Source organism: Cicer arietinum, chromosome 6, assembly GCF_000331145.2.
Source record: "Cicer arietinum cultivar CDC Frontier isolate Library 1 chromosome 6, Cicar.CDCFrontier_v2.0, whole genome shotgun sequence".
Taxonomy (NCBI): Eukaryota; Viridiplantae; Streptophyta; class Magnoliopsida; order Fabales; family Fabaceae; genus Cicer; species Cicer arietinum.
In genome coordinates, this window is record NC_021165.2 from 17747970 (window position 1) to 17768387 (window position 20418).

A 20418-nucleotide genomic window follows, 5' to 3' on the forward strand; every position below is an offset into this window, starting at 1 on the left:
ATTTTTTTTATCTAAAAAAAAAAATACTAATAACTAAATAAAAAGTTAAACATATTCAAAGTTATTTTTTTAAATTATTTTTTAAATATAAAGAAGTTTGTTTGTTATGTGGTTTATTTATATATCCCTTTTTTCAATAAAACTAACTATTATACCTAACTTTAAAAAATATATACTAAAATACTAGGTCGCAATGCGACCTCCGATTAAAAGGAGAAAAAAAGTTATCATTCAGGTGATCGTAGGATAGAGATGCGACTTTCTGAGATTAAAAAATGTAAGACATTTTGATATATAAATTTCAATATAAAGTATATTGGTTAGTTTAAAAAAAAGCTGATATATTAATTAAAAAAACCTTCTTATGTAGTGTTAATATACACATTATGAGTATTTATATCATTAACATTTTGTTTCTAGTTTCATTTTACGTATACTAAAATAAAATTAATTAAAAATATAATTTTCATTCTAAAAAAAATATATAGTCGAATATGGATGAGTTATATATGCACGTCGACAGATCTGGTTAACTGGTTTAATAACTTCTCTCGTTCACATTTGGGAATATAAATATATATATTTAATGGTAATCTAATTGCAAATAGCAAAGGCGGAGACAAACCACTTTTGTAATTAGTGTAGTATGTCTGACTAATAAAACAAGATTCTCGTATAAGAGAAAATGAATAGTTGGATTAATTTGTTGCATGTGGACTTTGATGTTTCGTTTTATAGTCCAAATTAAGCCAAACACGAGGTATCGTTCAAACAAAATCGGTACTATCCAATTAGGAAACTTCCCTATCCTAACTCTAACCCGAAAGCATTAATTTGTATACATAGAACTGTGGATGAACCCACAAAAAGGTTATTACAACCCGTCAACCACACATAAGCATTCTTACCAATTGACACGCATGTATCGCACTACTTTTATTTCTATGTATTCATATATTATTGATATAACTAAACATTTCAACAACAAAAATATGTACCTTTTAGGTTCCAACATGTAGATATATAATACTTCTCAATATCCATCAATTCTTTTTCAAACATTGTCAAAATCCATCCATGCTTTTTCATCACCCAAAGTTTAATTTTCAAGAAATTAAGGGAAATATTTTTATTTTTTTTTTAATTTCCTATTATAAACAAAATGTATGTATGATCATTATAGTGATGACGCGGATATTACAATGCTTATGCGACAAGTACAAATATGTTTTAGGTAAGAAAAATCCCCTTAAGAAAACAATAAAAAGGTGAAAGAGAAAAGTAGATATGCAATGTTCATTTCCATCTCATGTATCTATATTGCTTCATCTTTTTCATTAACAAATTAAGAAATCATTCTACCACATTAATTCATTATCCATTCACACTTTTTTCCAAATCCACTCTCGTAATCACACAAGCAAAAGCAATGGAAGAAGATCCACGACTTTCAAAACCCATAAATGAATAATATCAATCTCTCTCCCCAAATTAAAGAAAGTATTAGAAAGTAAAATTAAAAACAAAATTATATTGATTTCTTAAGTGCAAGGTTATTACTGTATTTTCTTTTAAAATAACTATATTTCTCTCTTTCCAACAATACAAAGGGAGAGAGAGGACACATTTCTTCCACTATTTGTTATTAATAAAAACATGTTTTAAATTAAGAAATTGTCTTAAACCTATTTTTATTTGAACATAATATTTATGAGTAGACTTAATTGTTTAGTTAGAGAATTCAAGATCGTGATAGTGTGTAGATTAAAAGTTCAATCGCTTTGTATTCTTATAACTCTAACCTTGTAATTTACTTTTTGCTTCTCAAATTATACAAATTTAATCCTTCAACTACTTGAATATAAATCGACTTTATTTTAATATAAAGTAAACAAAATTTATGTAGAGACGTTTTTTCTTATAATTATTAGTAGATGTGATTTGATACACTTACCAAATTATTGTAAAAAATATATTGATTTATTTTTACTCAACAATAGAATATATTACAATTTAAAGATTAATATAACAAATTTATACATACGTACCATTAAAATTATTTTAATATATACCTTCAAGATGAATATTTGAGATCATGTACATTTTCTTGACATGACGTTCTTGGTTATTTGATTGAAATTATATTCTTTCTTTTTTTCATCACATTTCATCCTATTTTACATTTTTTTTAATTTAAATTTAGGCGTTTTGTATTAAATTACTAAAAATCTTTATTGGAATATTATTTCGGCCTACCATATCATACATTTATTTATTATATTTTTTATTTAAGTTTATCCAATTCTAATTAATGTCCTCAATAAAAAACAAATCTAATGTCATCCGTGATCTAAAATATTTAATAGAGCTTAAACTTAGGTTATTAGTAAAAAAAAAAACATATTTGGGCTATATCATCTAATTAATTTGAATAAGAATATTATTTTGTTCAACTTTCCCTGGTTAAATAGAACATAAAGTTATTGATAAAAGAAGATGTAAGATAAGAACACGTACATCTCATCACCCTCACTTAATCCTATTCCTTATCCATTCACCAAAAATAGCTTTTGGTGGTCTCTTTAGGTCATATTACATAAGCATATTCTTGAACATATTTACATACCAATTGCGCATGTTGCACATTTTGTTTGTCTTCTTTGGACCATAATTATAATGACTCCTTTCCTTTTCCACCTTATCCATCACTATATTAGTTGTATTAAGCTTTCATTTTCTTCTAGCTTTACGCCTAAAACAATTGAAAAATGTAATTGTTTCCCAATAAACTTTTATTAATCTCACTGAATATACAAATTTTATACATTTTTGTTGTCAAAAAATCCATTAGACGAAATTAAAAAATATGTCAATCTTATTTTTTACATATAAAATAATTATTTGGATTTCAAATTACATTTTGAAAGTATTATGGAGTTTATTCAACTTTTGTATAAATTGTCAACAAGAAGAAAATATAAGTCAGTTCCAACGTGGATGAAAATTTAGTTGAAAGCTGCGATGGACAAGTCAAGAAAAAGAATTCAGCTCCGCCGGCAGGTAGCTACGGTCTACACGCCTCCTTGACCGCCAACTTAACTGTTTTAATTTTAATAAACTCAAAATAATCACACACACCAAATAAGAGTTACTATCACTCATTTTTTAGGAAATATATCATTAAAAAAATACAAATAAAGAAGAGTACGAGACACATGGTTTCAGTCATGTCAATTTTTTTTATAGTAATATCCAAAATAGAGGGTAAATCACTATGTTGTCATTCTAATGAATATATGTAACACAATTTGTTGTTTTGCTTAAGATTTGTATTTGAATGAGTTAATTATGGTGATATTTATTATTTTTTTAAAATAAATAAAAATTTATATAATATATTAATCTAATTCAAAAATAAGATGTAGTAAGTTAAGCTCCTTAACCCATCGAAAGGCTTGGAGAAGACAGCTCTACCTTCCTTCACATTAGGAAGACTCTAACTAGTTTTCTCCTTCAATTATAATTAAGTCTATTGCCTTTCTATAAACAAGGGTTATTGGTTAAATCACTTTTGACATTATTGTCAAAATCACAAAAATTAATAAAAGTGACACTAATAGTAAATTTGTTGATATTATTTTTACTCGTTTATCTTTAAGAAAAATAATAAATTAATGTTTTCATCATAATATTTATTATTAATCGTAGAAAAATATGTAAAATAATTATAGTTATATCAATGAAAACAAGGTTTCATTACAGTTTTGGTCCCTCTATTTTAGCTGAATCGCAAAAGTAGTCCCCTAAATTTTATTTTTCCACAGTGTTGGTCTCCAAACAGAATTTTGGTCAAAAACTTATGAAGTTTCATTTTTTCAAGTCACACCACACCATTTATAATCATAGATTTCAGGTGCAATTGTTGCACCACGAAATCTTGAGGTATGGTGTGACTTAAATAAACACACACAAAATAAATGAAATTTCATCAAGTTTTAGACAAAAATTCTATTTGAGGTATCAAAACTGAAGAGAAATAAAATGAAAGGACTACTTTTGCTATTCAGCTAAAATAGGGCGATCAAAAGTGCAATTAAACCTATAAAAAATTACTACAATTAAAAATTTATAAACTGTCCTATATAAAAAGAGACAATTTTTTGTTATTAAAAGTGTCTTGTACTATTTAAGAATTTAAGAATGGAGGAGTATATTAAATAGATTTTTATATTACACTATAACCATATAGTTTTCAAAAGATTTTAGTATTTCTCTTCTCATTCTTTTATCTAACTCTAATAACTTCACAATATATTTGATGACATACATCTCAATTTTTTTTGCATGGAACACCATTTATTAAAACAAGTTTTCTCCAAATGAGTATGTCTGATGTGGCCTGCCTCCAATATTTAACAAACTACTAATTTTCTTTACTTTTGATGTAACAAAGTAACTTAGTCGACAAGAGGGGGGTGTTTATGTCAATAAGAAAATTGGAGGGGGGTGTTTATGTCAATAAGAAAATTGGAGGTTGGTGTGTGGTTTGTAAGGACTAAAAAGACACAACCTTGTCCAAGACAATAATATTATAAATATAAGCACAAACCATTTACAAACACCTTACTTACTTCCAAGGCAAACTAACCAAACCATACACAAATCTCATCTCAATTTTTTTCTTTTCTCCTCTGCCTCCAAATTTTCAAACAAACAAAAAAAGGAATTCATTCATTCCCCTTTAGAGCATAGCTCTAAATATATATCCATATTTTTGTCACTCCAAAATTAGAACTATTCACAACTCACAATGGCAACAAGATTTACTCAAAAAATGACAATCAATTATATTCTTCTAGCATTATTTATCTTTGCAGGTACCCTGTTTGTTCTGCTTTTTCTCATCTTATATTCATTTCACCATGCATTTTATATCTTATCTTAGTTGCATTTCCTTTTTGTAAGCTTTGTCATAATAATTCTAACAAATATATTTGAATCTGTAATCACAGATAATGTTATGTTTGTTCAAGTTGCATCATTTGGAATCAATTATGGACAAGTAGCTAACAATTTGCCACCACCAAACAAAGTCCTTGAACTCCTCAGCACCTTAAAGATAACAAAAACAAGAATCTACGACACGAATCCGCAAATTCTTCAATCTTTCTCAAACTCAAACGTCGAAATCATCGTAACGATCGAAAACCAAATACTAAACCAATTAAGTGATCCACAACAAGCTTTTGAATGGGTAAGCAGCCATATAAAACCATATCTTCCAGAAACAAAGATCACAGGAATTCAAGTAGGAAATGAAGTGTTCACAGAAATAGACACAAGCCTTATTCAATATCTTGTTCCAGCAGTGATTAACATTTACAATGCTCTAGTTCAACTAGGCTTAGACACAAAAATCCACGTGTCAACACCTAGTTCATTAGAAGTACTTGAAGAATCTTACCCTCCTTCAGCTGGTAGTTTCAGAAGTGAAATATCTGAGATCATGTATCAATTATTAAGCTTCTTGTCAAAGACAAAATCACCCTTTTGGATCAATGCTTATCCTTATTTTGCATATAAAAATGACCCTGATAAAATTTCATTAGACTATGTATTATTTAATCCTAATGAAGGAATGGTTGATCCAAATACAATGTTACATTATGATAACATGCTTTATGCAATGGTAGATGCAGTTACATTTGCAATAGCTAAATTGGGTTTTAAAGGAATAGAAGTAAGAGTTTCTGAGACTGGTTGGCCATCAAAAGGTGACAGTGATGAAATTGGTGCTACATTGGAGAATGCTGAGATTTATAATAGGAATTTGTTGAAGAGACAAATGGATAATGAAGGGACACCTTTGAGTCCTAGAATGAGATTGGAAGCATATTTGTTTGCATTGTTTAATGAAAATATGAAGAATGGACCAAACTCAGAAAGGAATTATGGTTTATTTGAGCCAGATGAAAGTATGACTTATAATGTTGGACTTTCTGCTTTTGCTAAGTCTTCAACTTCTTCTACTTCAATTTCTCTTACCTCCTCTGCCACTAGGACAAAGGTAATTAATTTTTTTTTTTTAAATTGAGTAAAATCAATTTTTTTTTTTTTGCATATATGAGGATATATACATGTGAGTTGTATCTTGAAATTTAAATATAAATGATCTTGTGTTTTTGGTTTTTGAAATAAAAATAAATTTCGATTCTTTCTTTTTGATGGAATTAGTTTGTTGATGTTGAACACTTAAATTTAAATTTAGTGTAAATAGTCACTTTTATTTGTCATTATAATTTATTTTTAATTTTAATTTTAATTATTTTGAAGTTTGTGCATGATACATTATTTTTTTGCCTATGTCATATTTTTTTTATTTAAAAAAGATCATATTTTTATTGACCGTGTATCTTATTATGACTTACAATAAAATTTGATTCATTGTTTTAAAAAAATGTCTCTTAATTCATGATTTGCATCTTGATTTGATTTGATAGCCCTGTTTTAAATATAACCATATTTTAGACATTGTGAGAATTGAGAAGTATAAATCAACTTTAAAAAGGGGTTTGTATTATATAAAATAATTTAAAGATTGTCGTATCCTAATTATGTATTTTTTAGTAAAATGTTTTTTTTAAGTATAGTATGACTATATCTTGCTACTTTTATTAATTTATTAATAATTTGATGGATGTCAATTTAATTATTATTTTTAAATCAAAATTTACTTTGAAGCAGGCTGCACGAAAGGATTGTCAAAGCTTGTTCTACTGGATGTTTGTGTATTTGCTGATTTCATCATTTTGTGACTTTATTTGAGAAGACTATTATAAAACGAGTGAATCATGTGTACATATATTTATTTTTTTCTTTAAAAAAAAAAAGTGTTGGGATTTTTATATCCTTCTAGTTGCAAAAAGGAGACACCTTAAAGTATATTATCAAGAATATGATATTATATATTAAAGGTAACCCTATTTTGCAGAAATCAAAGACTAAGACACTTTACAATCAATGGGGCAACAAAATCAGAGGTACTACAAAGAGACATAGCAATTTATTACTTTACACTACCATTAGTCACATTCCAGCAACAAGCATGTGGCAATGACGTTATATTGACCTTATTTTAAGTAGATAAGGACCAAATGCCACCTCATTCTTTTATTAGAAAAAAGATGTTGTACAAGAATGTTACAATTTAAATTTAAATATATTAAATTGTCAAAAAGGGAGTGTAATTTTGTATATTAATATTTTGGATTTTGTATAATTAATTTCATTCATCTAATGAAGAATAGTAAAAATAAATAAGTTGTTGGCTTTGGATAAAGTATGAGGCTAGTCTTGTTTACCTCATAACTCATATTATTGGATACTATGAAAAGTCCAACTTTATGGGACGTGTAATCCATTAATTATTTTGTGTGTGTGTATATGAGTATATATATTACCTGATATTACTCTTCTTTCTCTCTTTTGCCCCCTTTCCAACTTGAGTATATTTTATAGTGAGTACAAAGTTCAAAAAAAATGTATAATTATATGAAAATGTGACTAAAGTGCACAAAGTTAAGGCTTTGTTTGTTTCTTTTTATTATCCTTAAGCAGACAATAGGACGATCTTACTTTATTCACTGGCCAAATAACCGTCAGCAAATGGTCATCGCCTACCCTTTTCCAAAGGTGTCTTTATCAATTTTTATTTTTACTCAAAGTTTTATTTATTTTTTCTATTTTTTCTTCTGTTTTAATTTAATTAAAGGGGACAATCAAATATCAGCCTTATTAATCAACGTGTTGGTGCACATGAGCCCCTCAAATTCTAAAGCTGACCCCTCCTCTTAATAAATAATAATAATTTTTCCTAGGTCATAAATTAAAAATACAAAATGTATGTTTGATAAATTTTTTTAAAGCTACATAATATAACTTATGAAAAATCACGAGTAACTTTTGTAATCCCACTACCAAATCAAATCAAACATAGGCAATGGCAATATGGAAGCGTATCCCACTAAGAATTGTTGTGTCAGCGTTGATATACTATTGAGGAATTGAACCTTCTTGAAATTTCTTTCTCTAGACAAGTCTTTTGGCAGCATTTTGACCCTTTAATCATTTTTATCACAAGTCTAATATGACACAACCCGAGTTGAGCATCTTCAATTATTGAGTTTTTAATTCTAATTACCATTCTTGATGGATTTCAACATTCAAGAATGAGGTGTTGTAGAAGAACCGTTTCTTAATTTTTTTTAAATAATTTATTTACAAAATATTAACATTATTAGTCTGAATGTAATAATGGCATAAAACTCTTTATATTCTTTGAAAGAGATTAGTCATCAATAAATGTATGAGTGAAATGAAAAAGGCAGTTTCTTCTCCCGATGTTGGATGTTGTATGTGTTAGATAATATGTTATTGGACTTTTAAATGTTAAATAATCGATCTATTTATTTAAAATTTAAAACAAAATGGTTTCTGTAGTATTTTATTTTTTTGTTATAATATTTTTTTAAATAAAATTTCAAATAAAAAATTGATTTAAAAGTTTATTGGACTTTTTAAATGTTAGATAATCGGTCTGTTTATTTAAAATTAAAAAAAAAATGATTTTTATAGTATTTTATTTTTCTGTTATAGTATTTCATCTATTTGTTATAATTTTTTTAGATAATAAAATAATTAAAATAAAAAGTAATTTTTAGAAGCTCTTCATAAAAATTATTTTTAAAAGATATATTATTTATAAATATGTGATTTTTATCAAGTTAAAATCTCTAATAATAAATATATATACGTTATTGAATCTAAATTATATTTTTAATTGGTGACAAATAAATCTAAAACAACTTTTATTATTTTTAAATAAATTGTCATAAAAACTATTTTTAAAAATATAAAATTAAAATTACTTTTTTTAAAAATTTAAGCAAACAGGTCAAAATTTTAACAAATGAGATTTTTTATATTTTTATATTAAGAAATCGTAGTTTAGTATTTTATGTTTTACTATATACTTTCTTTGTAGTTCTTGAATTCACAAGATTCAGTATTCTAATGGAACTCTAGTCATATCTTTTGTTCTTTTTTTGTTTGTGATTTAACATTATCTTCTCAAAGATACGTTTGGATAGACAATTTATAACTTATAAAATACACATCCAAATTATGAAAAATGGCTAACTTTGACGAATATCTTAAAATTGTGTATCTTAGTAGTATCATCAAATGGTGAGTAAAGAATTTAATCACTTGAAAAATGCTCAATTACATCACACTTGAAAAATGATGATTCTCGGTGTATCCTTTCATGGAATCAATCACTCTCCGAAAACTTCAACACGGCCCTGCTGAATTTTGTTACAAACATACATCAATCAATAGTTTTTTAATTTGTGTGAAAAACTTTAATCTACAGGTATTATAGTTTTAGATTGAAATCATATATGAGATAAAAGTATATTGAAATCACATTGAATAATAAAAGTATTCTTCAAGTGTATCAAATAATATATAAGACTTACATATTCAATGAATAACAATTAGTAATAAATTAACTATTATACTTAACTTATATAATTAACTAACTAATATGTTTAACAATCAGCGATATAGATGAATGAAATAATAGAAGAAAAAAATGGCATGAGCATCAGAAAATAGAAAACAAATTGTCATGAGCATATTAGAAAACTAGTGTCGATTACTTTAAAACTTTGAAACAACACCTACATAGTTTGTACAAATTGTACTGCATGCATTTTTATTTCTTCTTTACTTTTCTTATCTTAGAATACAAATCTTGTGTTAAACCTTTCAGATTTTATCTTTCTTTTCAACTTGTTAATGAAAATTCATGGTTTTGAAAGGTGTTTCGTGGATCACTAGGAGCCGGTGGTTTGCATGTGTCAATATTTCCTTAACTCTCAAGTTATAATGGTACTATGGCCCAAGTATCATCCACTGATTATACATCATATATTCTCATGAAAATAATACTAATCTTTCTAACATAATGAGAGAATATATAATTAATTAGAGTTATTCTACACTTTGTTATAAACATTAAATTTATCAATTCAATTGTCAAACTACATACCTATTAAATATATTTCGTAAAATATTAGTAAAAATGATATTTCATTAAATAACTTACTTATCAATGTATAATAAACTTTTTTAACATATAAAAAAATATCGGCCAAGAGATTCTTACTACAAATTTTAATTTAAATGAATTTTTTTGTTTCATCTTTAATATAATATTGCAGTAATAACAGTAAATTAGTGAAATTTAATATTTATAATAAATTATTAAGTGGAATAGTTTTGTTCAAAATCACTCTAAAATTACTTAGAGCAATTCCATCACTCTTCATCATAAAAAAATGTTGTTAGTGTTAAATATATTATTATTTTAATTGAAATTAAAATAAAAAAATGCTAACAAATACTCGCCAATGAAATTTTCATTATTATAAAACTCAAACTTTTACACATGATAATTTGCGCTCAGTCAACTTAATTAAAGATATTGTTAAAACAATATTGGGATCTACAACAAAGATTAACCAACAAAATAGAAAAAGAAACAATTCCAGAGAAAAAATGAAAACGAAGATCGATCTTGACATAACAGAAAATCAAAAAACGAAGACTGATTATCAATCTTGGTTTTCTGCAGTTTAGATTAAACTGTTTTCACAATCAAATGTAAACGAAAATAAAGAAGGATAAGAGAAGAATAACACCAAGAATTTACGTGTTCGGTCTCAATTGATGAGACAAACGTCACAGGCAAGCAAACAAGATTAATCCACTATTAATGATTGAACTTTACAAGATTAAAGTCTTCTCAAGATTGATCTCCTAGTATCTATCATTGTTTATGAACCATCAATACTAGTCTAGACTTCTCTCAATCTTTCTTTTCTCCCTTTAATCTTCTCTCTCTGATTTTCTATGAATCATGAATTGCATATACCTCTCTTAGTTGTTCAGCTCTCACTATTACAACATTCCTTCAATGCATTTACAACTATAGTATTTAAAGGCATTTACTCAACTAAGTATAACCATCTTGTCATAACTAACTTGGCTAAAGGTAGTTATAACAACTCTTAAGCATAATTAACTTTATGATTTGAGGCACACATTCACAGATATCATGTCCTGAGTTTAAATATAGCTTTCAAAGTATATCAGCATTAAAACTCTTTAAAAAAACAGTTTATCATCTATAGTTTTGGATAACATGGCCGAGTAATTCAACTTAACCAAATTTCTTGAATTCAACTCTTGCTCCGAGAAATACAGCAACGATAAAACTCTTAAAAAGAGAATAAGAGAATTTTGCCATGTGGTCCTACATGTCTTGAGGTATTAATCTCAATTGATGCATACAAAACATACTTTGTTTACACCAAAAAATCACAATAATATTATCAAAAAGTATAGAAGTCCCACTAATTTTTGGGGGTCTCCTTTCCTATATCCTTTCCTATGATGGTAGAACCACTAAATTTATTTATATGTTTGGTTTAAAGGCACTTTTTTTCACTTTAACTACAAAATTTGTCATTTAATTTATTTTGCTTTGTAATATTTTAAAAGAAAATAGATCCAAAAAAAGCTTTAGTTTTGTTTACGTTATTTTCATATAAAAGAACAGAATAATATTAAAAAATTAAAAACTTTTCTCAAACCATGTGCCTTCTCACACAAGGTCTCCATAAAAAACAAAATTTTACATTGGTTCCATAAATTCTTTTAGAACAACAATAAGGAACAACACAACACATGAAGAAAAGATGGCAATCACAATTTGATTTGCGATTATTCATTAGTTCTAAATTTGACCAATAGTTTCACAACAAACTATTTATTCAGCGAACATGAATCGCACTGGCAACACCGAAAATATTGCTAATTTTTCCGAAAGGATAACAAATGTAGCATTAAGTTCCAGACGCCAACTGCTTCAATATCCTTCAGTCTTCGTTTTCCACCACTCTAGAAACTTAGCCTCAGAAGCCAATGTGTCTACCCTGTAGAGTTGAAGTGCATGATTTGCGATTTCATGCCCAAAGGTCCACCCAAATACACCTCCAGCTAAAAGAGACAGTCCAGCACCTGCTCAATAGTAAAACATTAACAACAAAATACATGGAATACGTCCAAACTGCTAGCTTCACAAAAATCTGCATATAACTCGCCGTAGAAAATATTATAAACTATATATAGTCAAAAACATTTTAGAGCAAGAATGATGCCTGCATATGATAATCATGCACTATATATAGTCAAAAACATAGTAAAAGGTTTCAATAGTATGAAAAGTAATAGATTACCATGTAAACTCCTGGAATATTTCCAGGCAAAACCTGCAGTGAATAACGCTCCCAAAGCACTTCCTGTGACACCATATTGCACTGCTTCTCTAGCAGTTCTCAACTGAAATGGGAAAAGGATGTTACTCAAGCAACACATCAGATAACAGTTAATTTTCAATTAAAAGTAAAAACACAAGATCAGCAATGGTCAAGCTATTTATATTTCTAAAAGAGGAAACACAAAAGAATGAAGTAAACAATATTTTCAAATTTTATAGCCACAAACAGCTATTTAGAAAAAGGGGGTAGCAATTTAGTTATGCTATCATTTGCAATTATTAAGAGGCTAAGCTCCAAAAGAATAACCACATATGAAACAGAAATTATGGTTGTAAATTATGATTTTGTTTTATTTTTCTCATTTGGAAAGAGTCGAGATGTTTAAGGTACCAACCAACATTATATTCAAGCAAAGTTAAAAATCTGGATATAAACCTTAGAAACATGTGGCATCCAACTAAGCAAGAGCGAAAAAAAGTATATCGAATGCAAATTTACCAAGAGAAATAAAATTCCTAAATTAGAGATGAACATTGAAGAGCATACAATACAATACAATACAATACAATACAATAAGTTGTATGTTTCAAGTAAATCAAGTCCATCTTCCAAAATGATGGAGAGATAGATGGAAATGCATGCTAGCCTTTATATTCAAGCAAAGTAGATGAAATGAAAGACTGTTTCAAGTGTAATGTATGTCAGTGAAACCCATCCATGATAATGTCCAAAAGATGCTCTGATGATGGAAGGAACTCTATAGTGAAAGAAAAAAGCTTTTGAAAATCAAATTTAACGCCAAACTGAAAATTGAGTAAATTACTGCTGGAGCATCCAAATATCTCCAAGGAAGTCAAAATTCGCTGATTCTGCTTCATACAGTGGTCCATTAATTTAAGCTTAGGAAAGTTATTCTATGATACAGCTTTGTTTTAGAAAATATTTCAAGAGCTCTTAGTTTTAACTTCTATGTAAAGCAGTGACACATTTCTTTCGAGGATTTTGATTTGTTTTCCATAAATTCACAAACTTGCATATTCATCGTAATTCTTTTGAACATACCTTTTAATTTTCAAATAGATGTTTTTCCCTTAAAAAAAAGACAACCAAACAAGTCCATTCTATCTAAAACTTCCACATGCATCTATTGTGAATGATTCCACATAACAAATCGTCAAAGACTGTCTGATAAGTCAGTGACTTACAAAGTTTAATCATGCAGAAAACACTGAAAAATAATGAAAGATATAAAACCAACTGAAGAGGCAGGCAGCATGGCTGACCTGACAAATAAATTATAAGAAAAAATTACACACAATAGCATCTCATTTTACAGAAGAGCTTTAACAAGGAATGTTGATTTATATTAGTAGATTTACCAAAGACATTTTAGACACCACATCTACCATATGCAAGAAGAAATGGTGGTTTTCATCTCTTGATGTTGTGCAGTCTTAGAGCAACTAAACTAATCAAGATGCAGAAACATGGGGAATGAACCGAGATAGATTAATTTAAATAAAATGTTGAAATTTCCAACTTAATGGTGAAAAGTGAAAACATGTATCTTAAACTACTTATACTTAATGCTTCTGTGCCTTCATTGGTCTCATTATTTTTTTGACAAAGTTCAAGGCCATGTTTATGATTACACTTTCCATTCTATTATGATAAAAAGAAAGTGCCTTAACAGTTTTACATTTAACATGTTTTCATCAATAAAAGTACAAGTAGTGACAACTCACAACTCAACACAGCCTTCCTATGAACTTTTCATAGAAGTAAAGGTCAAACAGTCTTCTACTTTACAATTTGCGAGAAAAGGAGTCACTTTGAAGATGTACTCTCCATAAATGATATTGCCAAACAACAGTCTTCATGAACGAAATATATTTTGATAGAGGAAATACCAAATACCTTTTTAATCACACCATTTTTCGAAATCAAATACTAACCAACATTAGGAAACAGATCTAAATTCTAAAGAAACAGGCACAGTCCATATGTAAAATTTCCAACCGATAACTAACCAAGCACATTTGAATGAATGTATCTTGCAATTGAACAACAATATAGATATGCAAAAAACAACAAAAAAGGCACGATGCATCACTGGACAATACAAGGTAGAAACAGTATGTCTTCTACATATCACTCTACAAAACAAGAGGGGTCTTGTGGAATTCCCTAAATTGCCTTAAGTTGGAATTCATGAAGGAAAATATAGCATTAGTTTGTCAAAACAAAAATAATCCGTCCTAATATAATCTAAAATAATTTTGATATAGAAGCAAACATGGTTTCTTTGAATTCACACTCACAGTAATTCAAAACTTGCAAATACAATCCCGGCAGCAAGACATCAAACACATGAGAGAGTCTATCAAAGTACCTAACCAGCTTAGACTATAAATCTCACACTAACCAAACACACATGACAGAGCCTTTCTTCCAATCAAACCATGTAATAACTATAGCCTAGAACATCGACATAAGCATCCAAAACTACAACATAACTTTTATACAAAGCATAAAAGATTATGTACAAGTTTGTGAAATGATGCAAACAATCGACATTAAAACATAGAAGGAATTGAATTCATTTCATTTCTGGCGAAGGCAAAAGCAACAATAACAACAGTTAGTGAGAACAGCAAAAGGCACAAAAATAACTCAATCAAAACGCAGAAACGACGTAAAAAAGACCAAGATGGAGATAAAGAAAAATGAAAGAATAATTACGACGGGTCCATGAAGAGGATCAGAAGCGATGAATTCCTCAACATCAGAGTTAGACCAAGAGGTGAGGGGTTTATCACGCTTGATGAAGGTGGAATAGTTGTTCAAAAAGGAAAACCTGTCACACCAAAACTCTTTGTAGCCTTCCCAAAAAGACTGAGATGACGAATCTTGTGTGTTTCCTGCCATCACTTGTTTTCTCTCTGCATTGAACAGTGAACAATCAAATTCAATTCGTAGAAAATATTGATGACTAAATCTAACGTTAAAATCAATCAATCAATCAAAAAAAAATGATGGATTTCGTCATTAACGCGAAAATCTGAACTCCTAACTGAAATAAATACATCGATTCTTCAGAAAATAAATAAATTATATTATATTATTTGATTTGAAATGAAATGGATGAGATTGATGGATAACAGCTTAAATTTAGAATAGAAATTCGAAGTCGAAGAAGTAGAGTGCGTAAACAAACCAGTAGGAAGAAGAACGCTGAAGAAGAGGAAAAGTGGAGAGCACGGTCGTTTTCTGGAATTAGTGTTTAGGTATCGCTAATTAAATGAATCGAATTCCGTGAACTGATCCTCGAAGCAACCGTTGGATTAATCTAACGGCTAGGATATTAGACGAAATTAAAAGAAAATATTTTGCCGAATTGCCACGTGTCTCGCACTGTGAATCCGGATGCGACGAGTCTGTGGAAGAGAGGGGGATGGATAGATGCAATCTACGGTAGCAGACCGCCGCGACGGCATGGTCGCGGAGTGGGCGCCTACGGGACGGAACACGCTAGAAGTAGTGGGGTTTTCTGAGGCTTAATTACTTTTTTTGTCGCTAATTTATTTTTCAGATTGTTTTGGTCGTTTAATTTTTGCATTCCCGTGGTTCTATTTTGATTCATCAATTATAGTTAAATTAATTTTGTAGACTTTATTTGGATACGTTAAAATGATAAGAGTAGAGTGAAATAAAATGGAATAGAATAGAATAAATACAACAGTGATTTTATTAATATTGTTTGGATATGTTATGATGAAATGAATAAATTTTTCATTCTATTATTATTTGAAAAATAAATTAAATAGAATAAGTTATAATTATTCTATTCCAATTTTACCTTTATTTAAAATACACTATTATAATTAAAATATATTTTAATGTTGTTACCTACATCTCTATTTTTATTAACTGTATTCTGTAATTTTTTTTTAAATAGAATAATGTTGTTTATTTATTATATTCTTTAAATCATAATTTTTCTTTTTGTCTTTATGTTATACCTTACACTTATATTCATCATTTTCTCTTATATTCATTTATCTTCATTTTTCTATTTTTAATATCTTCAATCATCTTTATTGGCTTCCATTTACATCATATTTGCACCATCTCATCTTCTTGTTCTTCTTCTTATTTTTTATAATATTTAATTAAAATTATGTGATTGAAATTAATTTTTGCGGAAATAAAATTCATTCTATCAACTAATTTTAATTACGTAAACTAAATCTGCTCATAAACATACGTAAACTCATTTTATTTATAAATGTGTCCTGATTTTCGCAAGCATGCAGTACAGTACATATAAATTTAGTATATAATACATGCTATTAATTGTAAATTAGAAATATCATGTAATAGTTGGTAAAAAAAATGTAATAGTTCAGTTTTTCGTAAAAAAAATGTATAATTTGAATTTATTAATTTAGTATACGATACATACTATTAATTGTAAATTAGAAATATCACATAATAGTTGGTAAAAAATGTAATAGTTCAGTTTTCGTTCGTTAAAAAATGTATAATTTGAATTTTTTGTGATGGGTTTAGTTTTCTTTGACTCAAAAAATGCAAATTTTGTTGAGTACGGGTGATATTTAATAAAAGAAAATTAAACACACCTGTAATAAACTTGTAAGAAATAAAAAAAAATTTATTATTGCATTAATAACTGGTTGTTATTTATTTATTATTATTTAATAAAAATATTATCTATTTGGATGTTTGTGGAAATTTTATTTGAATAAATAAATTTGTATTGAAAATATACGAGTCCGTTAGAATGAGTTGAAATAAACATATTAACAAAAGATGGAGAGAAGAGAATTGGCGTTAGAGTGACACGTAGAAGATAGAGATTTCGTTAAAGTAATAGTGTAGACTATTAACAAAAGTTGATATATTAATTTATTGTATTAATATTTTTAAAATAACATTTGTATTTGAATGCGTTAGATTTGATTTTTATATTGGAAGACAAATTAATAGTAACAATAAAAAATATGTTAGGAAAAATAATAAATATACCTATTAAATTAAAAAAGTTGTATAGATATCGATAATTTTTTAAAAATTCGTTTATAATTACATATAAAGGTAATATTTTCTAACGATATATACAAATTTGTTTATGACATGTGAGTGAAAACGATTGAATACAATAATAATGGAAAACATCTATTAACATCAAAAAGACATGTGAGGTCTTAGTACTAAGGAGAGATTAGATATATAATAGGGTGGAGCGGGTTTTGCTTTCGCATACTCAATTAGTCGAAGAAAGTTTGCAACAACTTCCGTTTTTTTATCGGATGTGAAATTTAAGAGTACTTCTCTTTCTATATCTTGGGTTTGCTTGTCTATATCCACACTTGCCTTCATTCATATTTTTTATAGAGAATATTATAATTTTTAATATTTTAAAAAATATTAAATATATATATGTATATAAAATTTAAAAATAACAATAATATTACCAGTCGAGTAGATTCGAATGCAAAAGGAATATCAACTGCCAAATCCATTCTCGCGACGAATTTTAATTTCAGAAAAAATATGTATCTACATCAATTGATTTCTCCATCTAAATTAATATTCGTATATGCAGATTGTGTTATAGCCTCTAATAGAGACGGCTGCAATTGAAGACTTGTATACCGAGAATACATCGTTGTTAACGTAATCTAACATTAAAGATGATTTTTAAAAAATGACTAGAAAATAAGGAATGTTTTTTAGAAACATAAAAGAATTACTGTAAAAAAAGATTCTTTTCTTGTGTAAAGAAGAGCAAATAATTTTTATTTTTTATCAATTGTCTTTTTTTATTGGTAAACATTAAATAAAAGGAAGAAGTTTGACCGAATGATTAAATTTAGCATGGCATATGACATTGATGAATTATTGGATGAGTACACATTTCAACTGTTGGTTATTAATATATATATATATATATATATTGTGTACACAATTAGTCAATCAATTACAATCATAATAATTAATATTTTTAATTGAGATTTTCTATTGCATATTTGATTGTACAATGTTAATTTTAGAAAACTGTATTCTTAGGTAAGAAATTTCCATCCATGTTAATTTTTAAGAACAACTTCCATTTCAGTTTTTCTTAATCAATTTTAAAATAATTTATTGTTACATAATTCAACTATCATTTTGTGATTTTTTAATTCTATTGTGTGAAAAAATAAAATACATATCAATTTTTTAATTAGATTTCAAACATAACAATTAGCCACTTAATTATCAACTTTGTGGTTTTCAATTGAAATAAAATATAATTTATAAAATAAATTCTTTAAAAATTATTATGAAAAATGATAAATAGTATTTTATTTAATAATTGTTAATTATAAATTTAAAATATATTTTGAATCATATATATATATATATATATATATATATATATCATATTAATCATTACAACAACAAAATAATTTTAAAAATAGAATACAAAATCTTAGAATTAATATCTTTGAATCAAAATTTGTTTTTACACACACACATATATATATATAATTATCTTTATACGTTTCAATCATTCAATGAAAAAAATATATAGGAGAATATAATTCAGAACAGTACCAATGCATAACATATAAACAAAATCATATTATACACAGGTAGACAAATTTTTATTATATTTTTTTAATTATATTTATGTCAATGTAAATTAATCATTGTAATTGAAAGATAATTTTAAAATTACAACAAATAAGTAACGTGTAGAATTTTTGTCGAATTAAGATATACTATATTTTTAAAAATATATTTCAATTAGGACAAATATGACTATTTTGTGGAGGATATAATGTTTAAACAATATCAATGCATAATATATTAAAAACATTATATCAATTACAATCGAATAAAATTTGATAAATAATAGAGCAATAAAAAAATTAGTTAAAAATCAAATCAATAAAAAAATTTGTCACATATCTCTAAATTTTAGTTAAATTGACAAATGTTGATATAATCTTGAATCTCATTGAATTTATTGTAGTAGAATTTGCTTTGAGTGTGAGTGTATTTTTGCTAAAAACAAGTGTGAATATATACTTCATAGTGAACTAGTGATCATCCCTATGAATATATTTTGATATCGAATCATAATAACTAATGAATATATTTTGATACTGCAAGTCATATAGAATTGCAGAAAATATCGAAAGAAGCGATAAGTATTAACTAAAATATTATAATTGAAGTTCTTAAAAGTCATATAGTTTTTTTAGAATTTCACACGATTCATATATATTAGACAAGTTGAAAAAATTAGAATTACAATTATCACAAATTTTACAATTTTCACATGTAATACAATTTTCACAAGTCACACAATTCACAAAAGTTTTTACAACTTTACACAATTCATTCAAATAAAATATATCCATTTTACGATTTTCATATTTGTCGAAAACTTTTTTCTTGAAAAATGCATCAATTTTTTTATATTTAAACATTGTGTCACTCCTAGAAAAATATACATATTAATTAAAACAATTCACAATTAAAAAATAGTATCACACTATATTATATATCAATAGTTAACATATAAAAGTTTGTTAGTAAATAAAGTGTTAAAATATGTCTGATCTATAACAGTTAATTTATCTTTCGATATTACGTAGTTTATTTATATATATAAAGTTTGTTATATTAATTTTATTAGTATAAATTTTAAAAGAAAGAGAGCGTAGTGGAGAGAGCTACATAGTCACAGAATGTTGAACATTAACGTGATAGTTCCCTAATATAGCACAGCAGCACTGGCGCTTTCCTCCATGAACGACTCGAGCAAATGGACCGTACTCGAATTCATTGCCTCTCAACTCCAGGTTCACTTCAATTCAACAAATATACATGAATTCAAAAAACAATACCATGCGTTTTTTTTTCTCTCTTGACATTCTGATTTAAGCATCCATGTTTATGATCCGCATATCACTAATTTGTAGGCTGGGAAAGA

The 20418-nt window shown here is 27.1% G+C and overlaps 2 protein-coding genes across 3 annotated transcripts; one reads left to right on the forward strand and one right to left on the reverse strand.

Moving 5' to 3' along the window:
- Positions 1-4614: 4614 nt before the first annotated feature.
- On the forward strand, positions 4615-7409 carry LOC101495475 (glucan endo-1,3-beta-glucosidase 14). Of its 2 annotated transcripts, none has more exons than XM_004505234.4 (3): positions 4615-4877; positions 5013-6067; positions 6992-7409. In XM_004505234.4, exons 1-3 carry the CDS (start codon positions 4811-4813, stop codon positions 7115-7117), a joined length of 1248 nt encoding a protein of 415 aa, XP_004505291.1. In that variant the 5' UTR covers positions 4615-4810; the 3' UTR covers positions 7118-7409. The 2 variants fall into 2 exon arrangements, with proteins under 2 accessions (XP_004505291.1, XP_004505292.1); XM_004505235.4 differs by having other exon boundaries at positions 4616-4877; positions 6745-7409.
- A 4284-nt stretch (positions 7410-11693) lies between these two features.
- On the reverse strand, positions 11694-16011 carry LOC101496013 (succinate dehydrogenase subunit 6, mitochondrial). Its single transcript, XM_004505236.4, has 4 exons — positions 15625-16011; positions 15150-15349; positions 12366-12468; positions 11694-12147 (listed from the first exon to the last, which is right to left on the reverse strand). The coding sequence occupies exons 2-4, from the start codon at positions 15333-15335 to the stop codon at positions 11996-11998; spliced, it is 441 nt and encodes a 146-aa protein (XP_004505293.1). The 5' UTR covers positions 15336-15349; positions 15625-16011; the 3' UTR covers positions 11694-11995.
- Positions 16012-20418: the final 4407 nt, after the last annotated feature.

Excerpts from the sequence above, each read along its gene's own strand:
- LOC101495475 (XM_004505234.4), top strand. The coding sequence starts at position 4,811 with ATGGCAACAAGATTTACTCAAAAAATGACAATCAATTATATTCTTCTA. Across the intron at positions 4,878-5,012 it reads AGCATTATTTATCTTTGCAG|ATAATGTTATGTTTGTTCAA; the intron begins GTACCCTGTTTG and ends CTGTAATCACAG. Across the intron at positions 6,068-6,991 it reads CCTCTGCCACTAGGACAAAG|AAATCAAAGACTAAGACACT; the intron begins GTAATTAATTTT and ends CCTATTTTGCAG.
- LOC101496013 (XM_004505236.4), bottom strand. The coding sequence starts at position 15,335 with ATGGCAGGAAACACACAAGATTCGTCATCTCAGTCTTTTTGGGAAGGC. Across the intron at positions 12,469-15,149 it reads ATCCTCTTCATGGACCCGTC|TTGAGAACTGCTAGAGAAGC; the intron begins GTAATTATTCTT and ends TTCCCATTTCAG. Across the intron at positions 12,148-12,365 it reads ATATTCCAGGAGTTTACATG|GTGCTGGACTGTCTCTTTTA; the intron begins GTAATCTATTAC and ends ACTATTGAGCAG.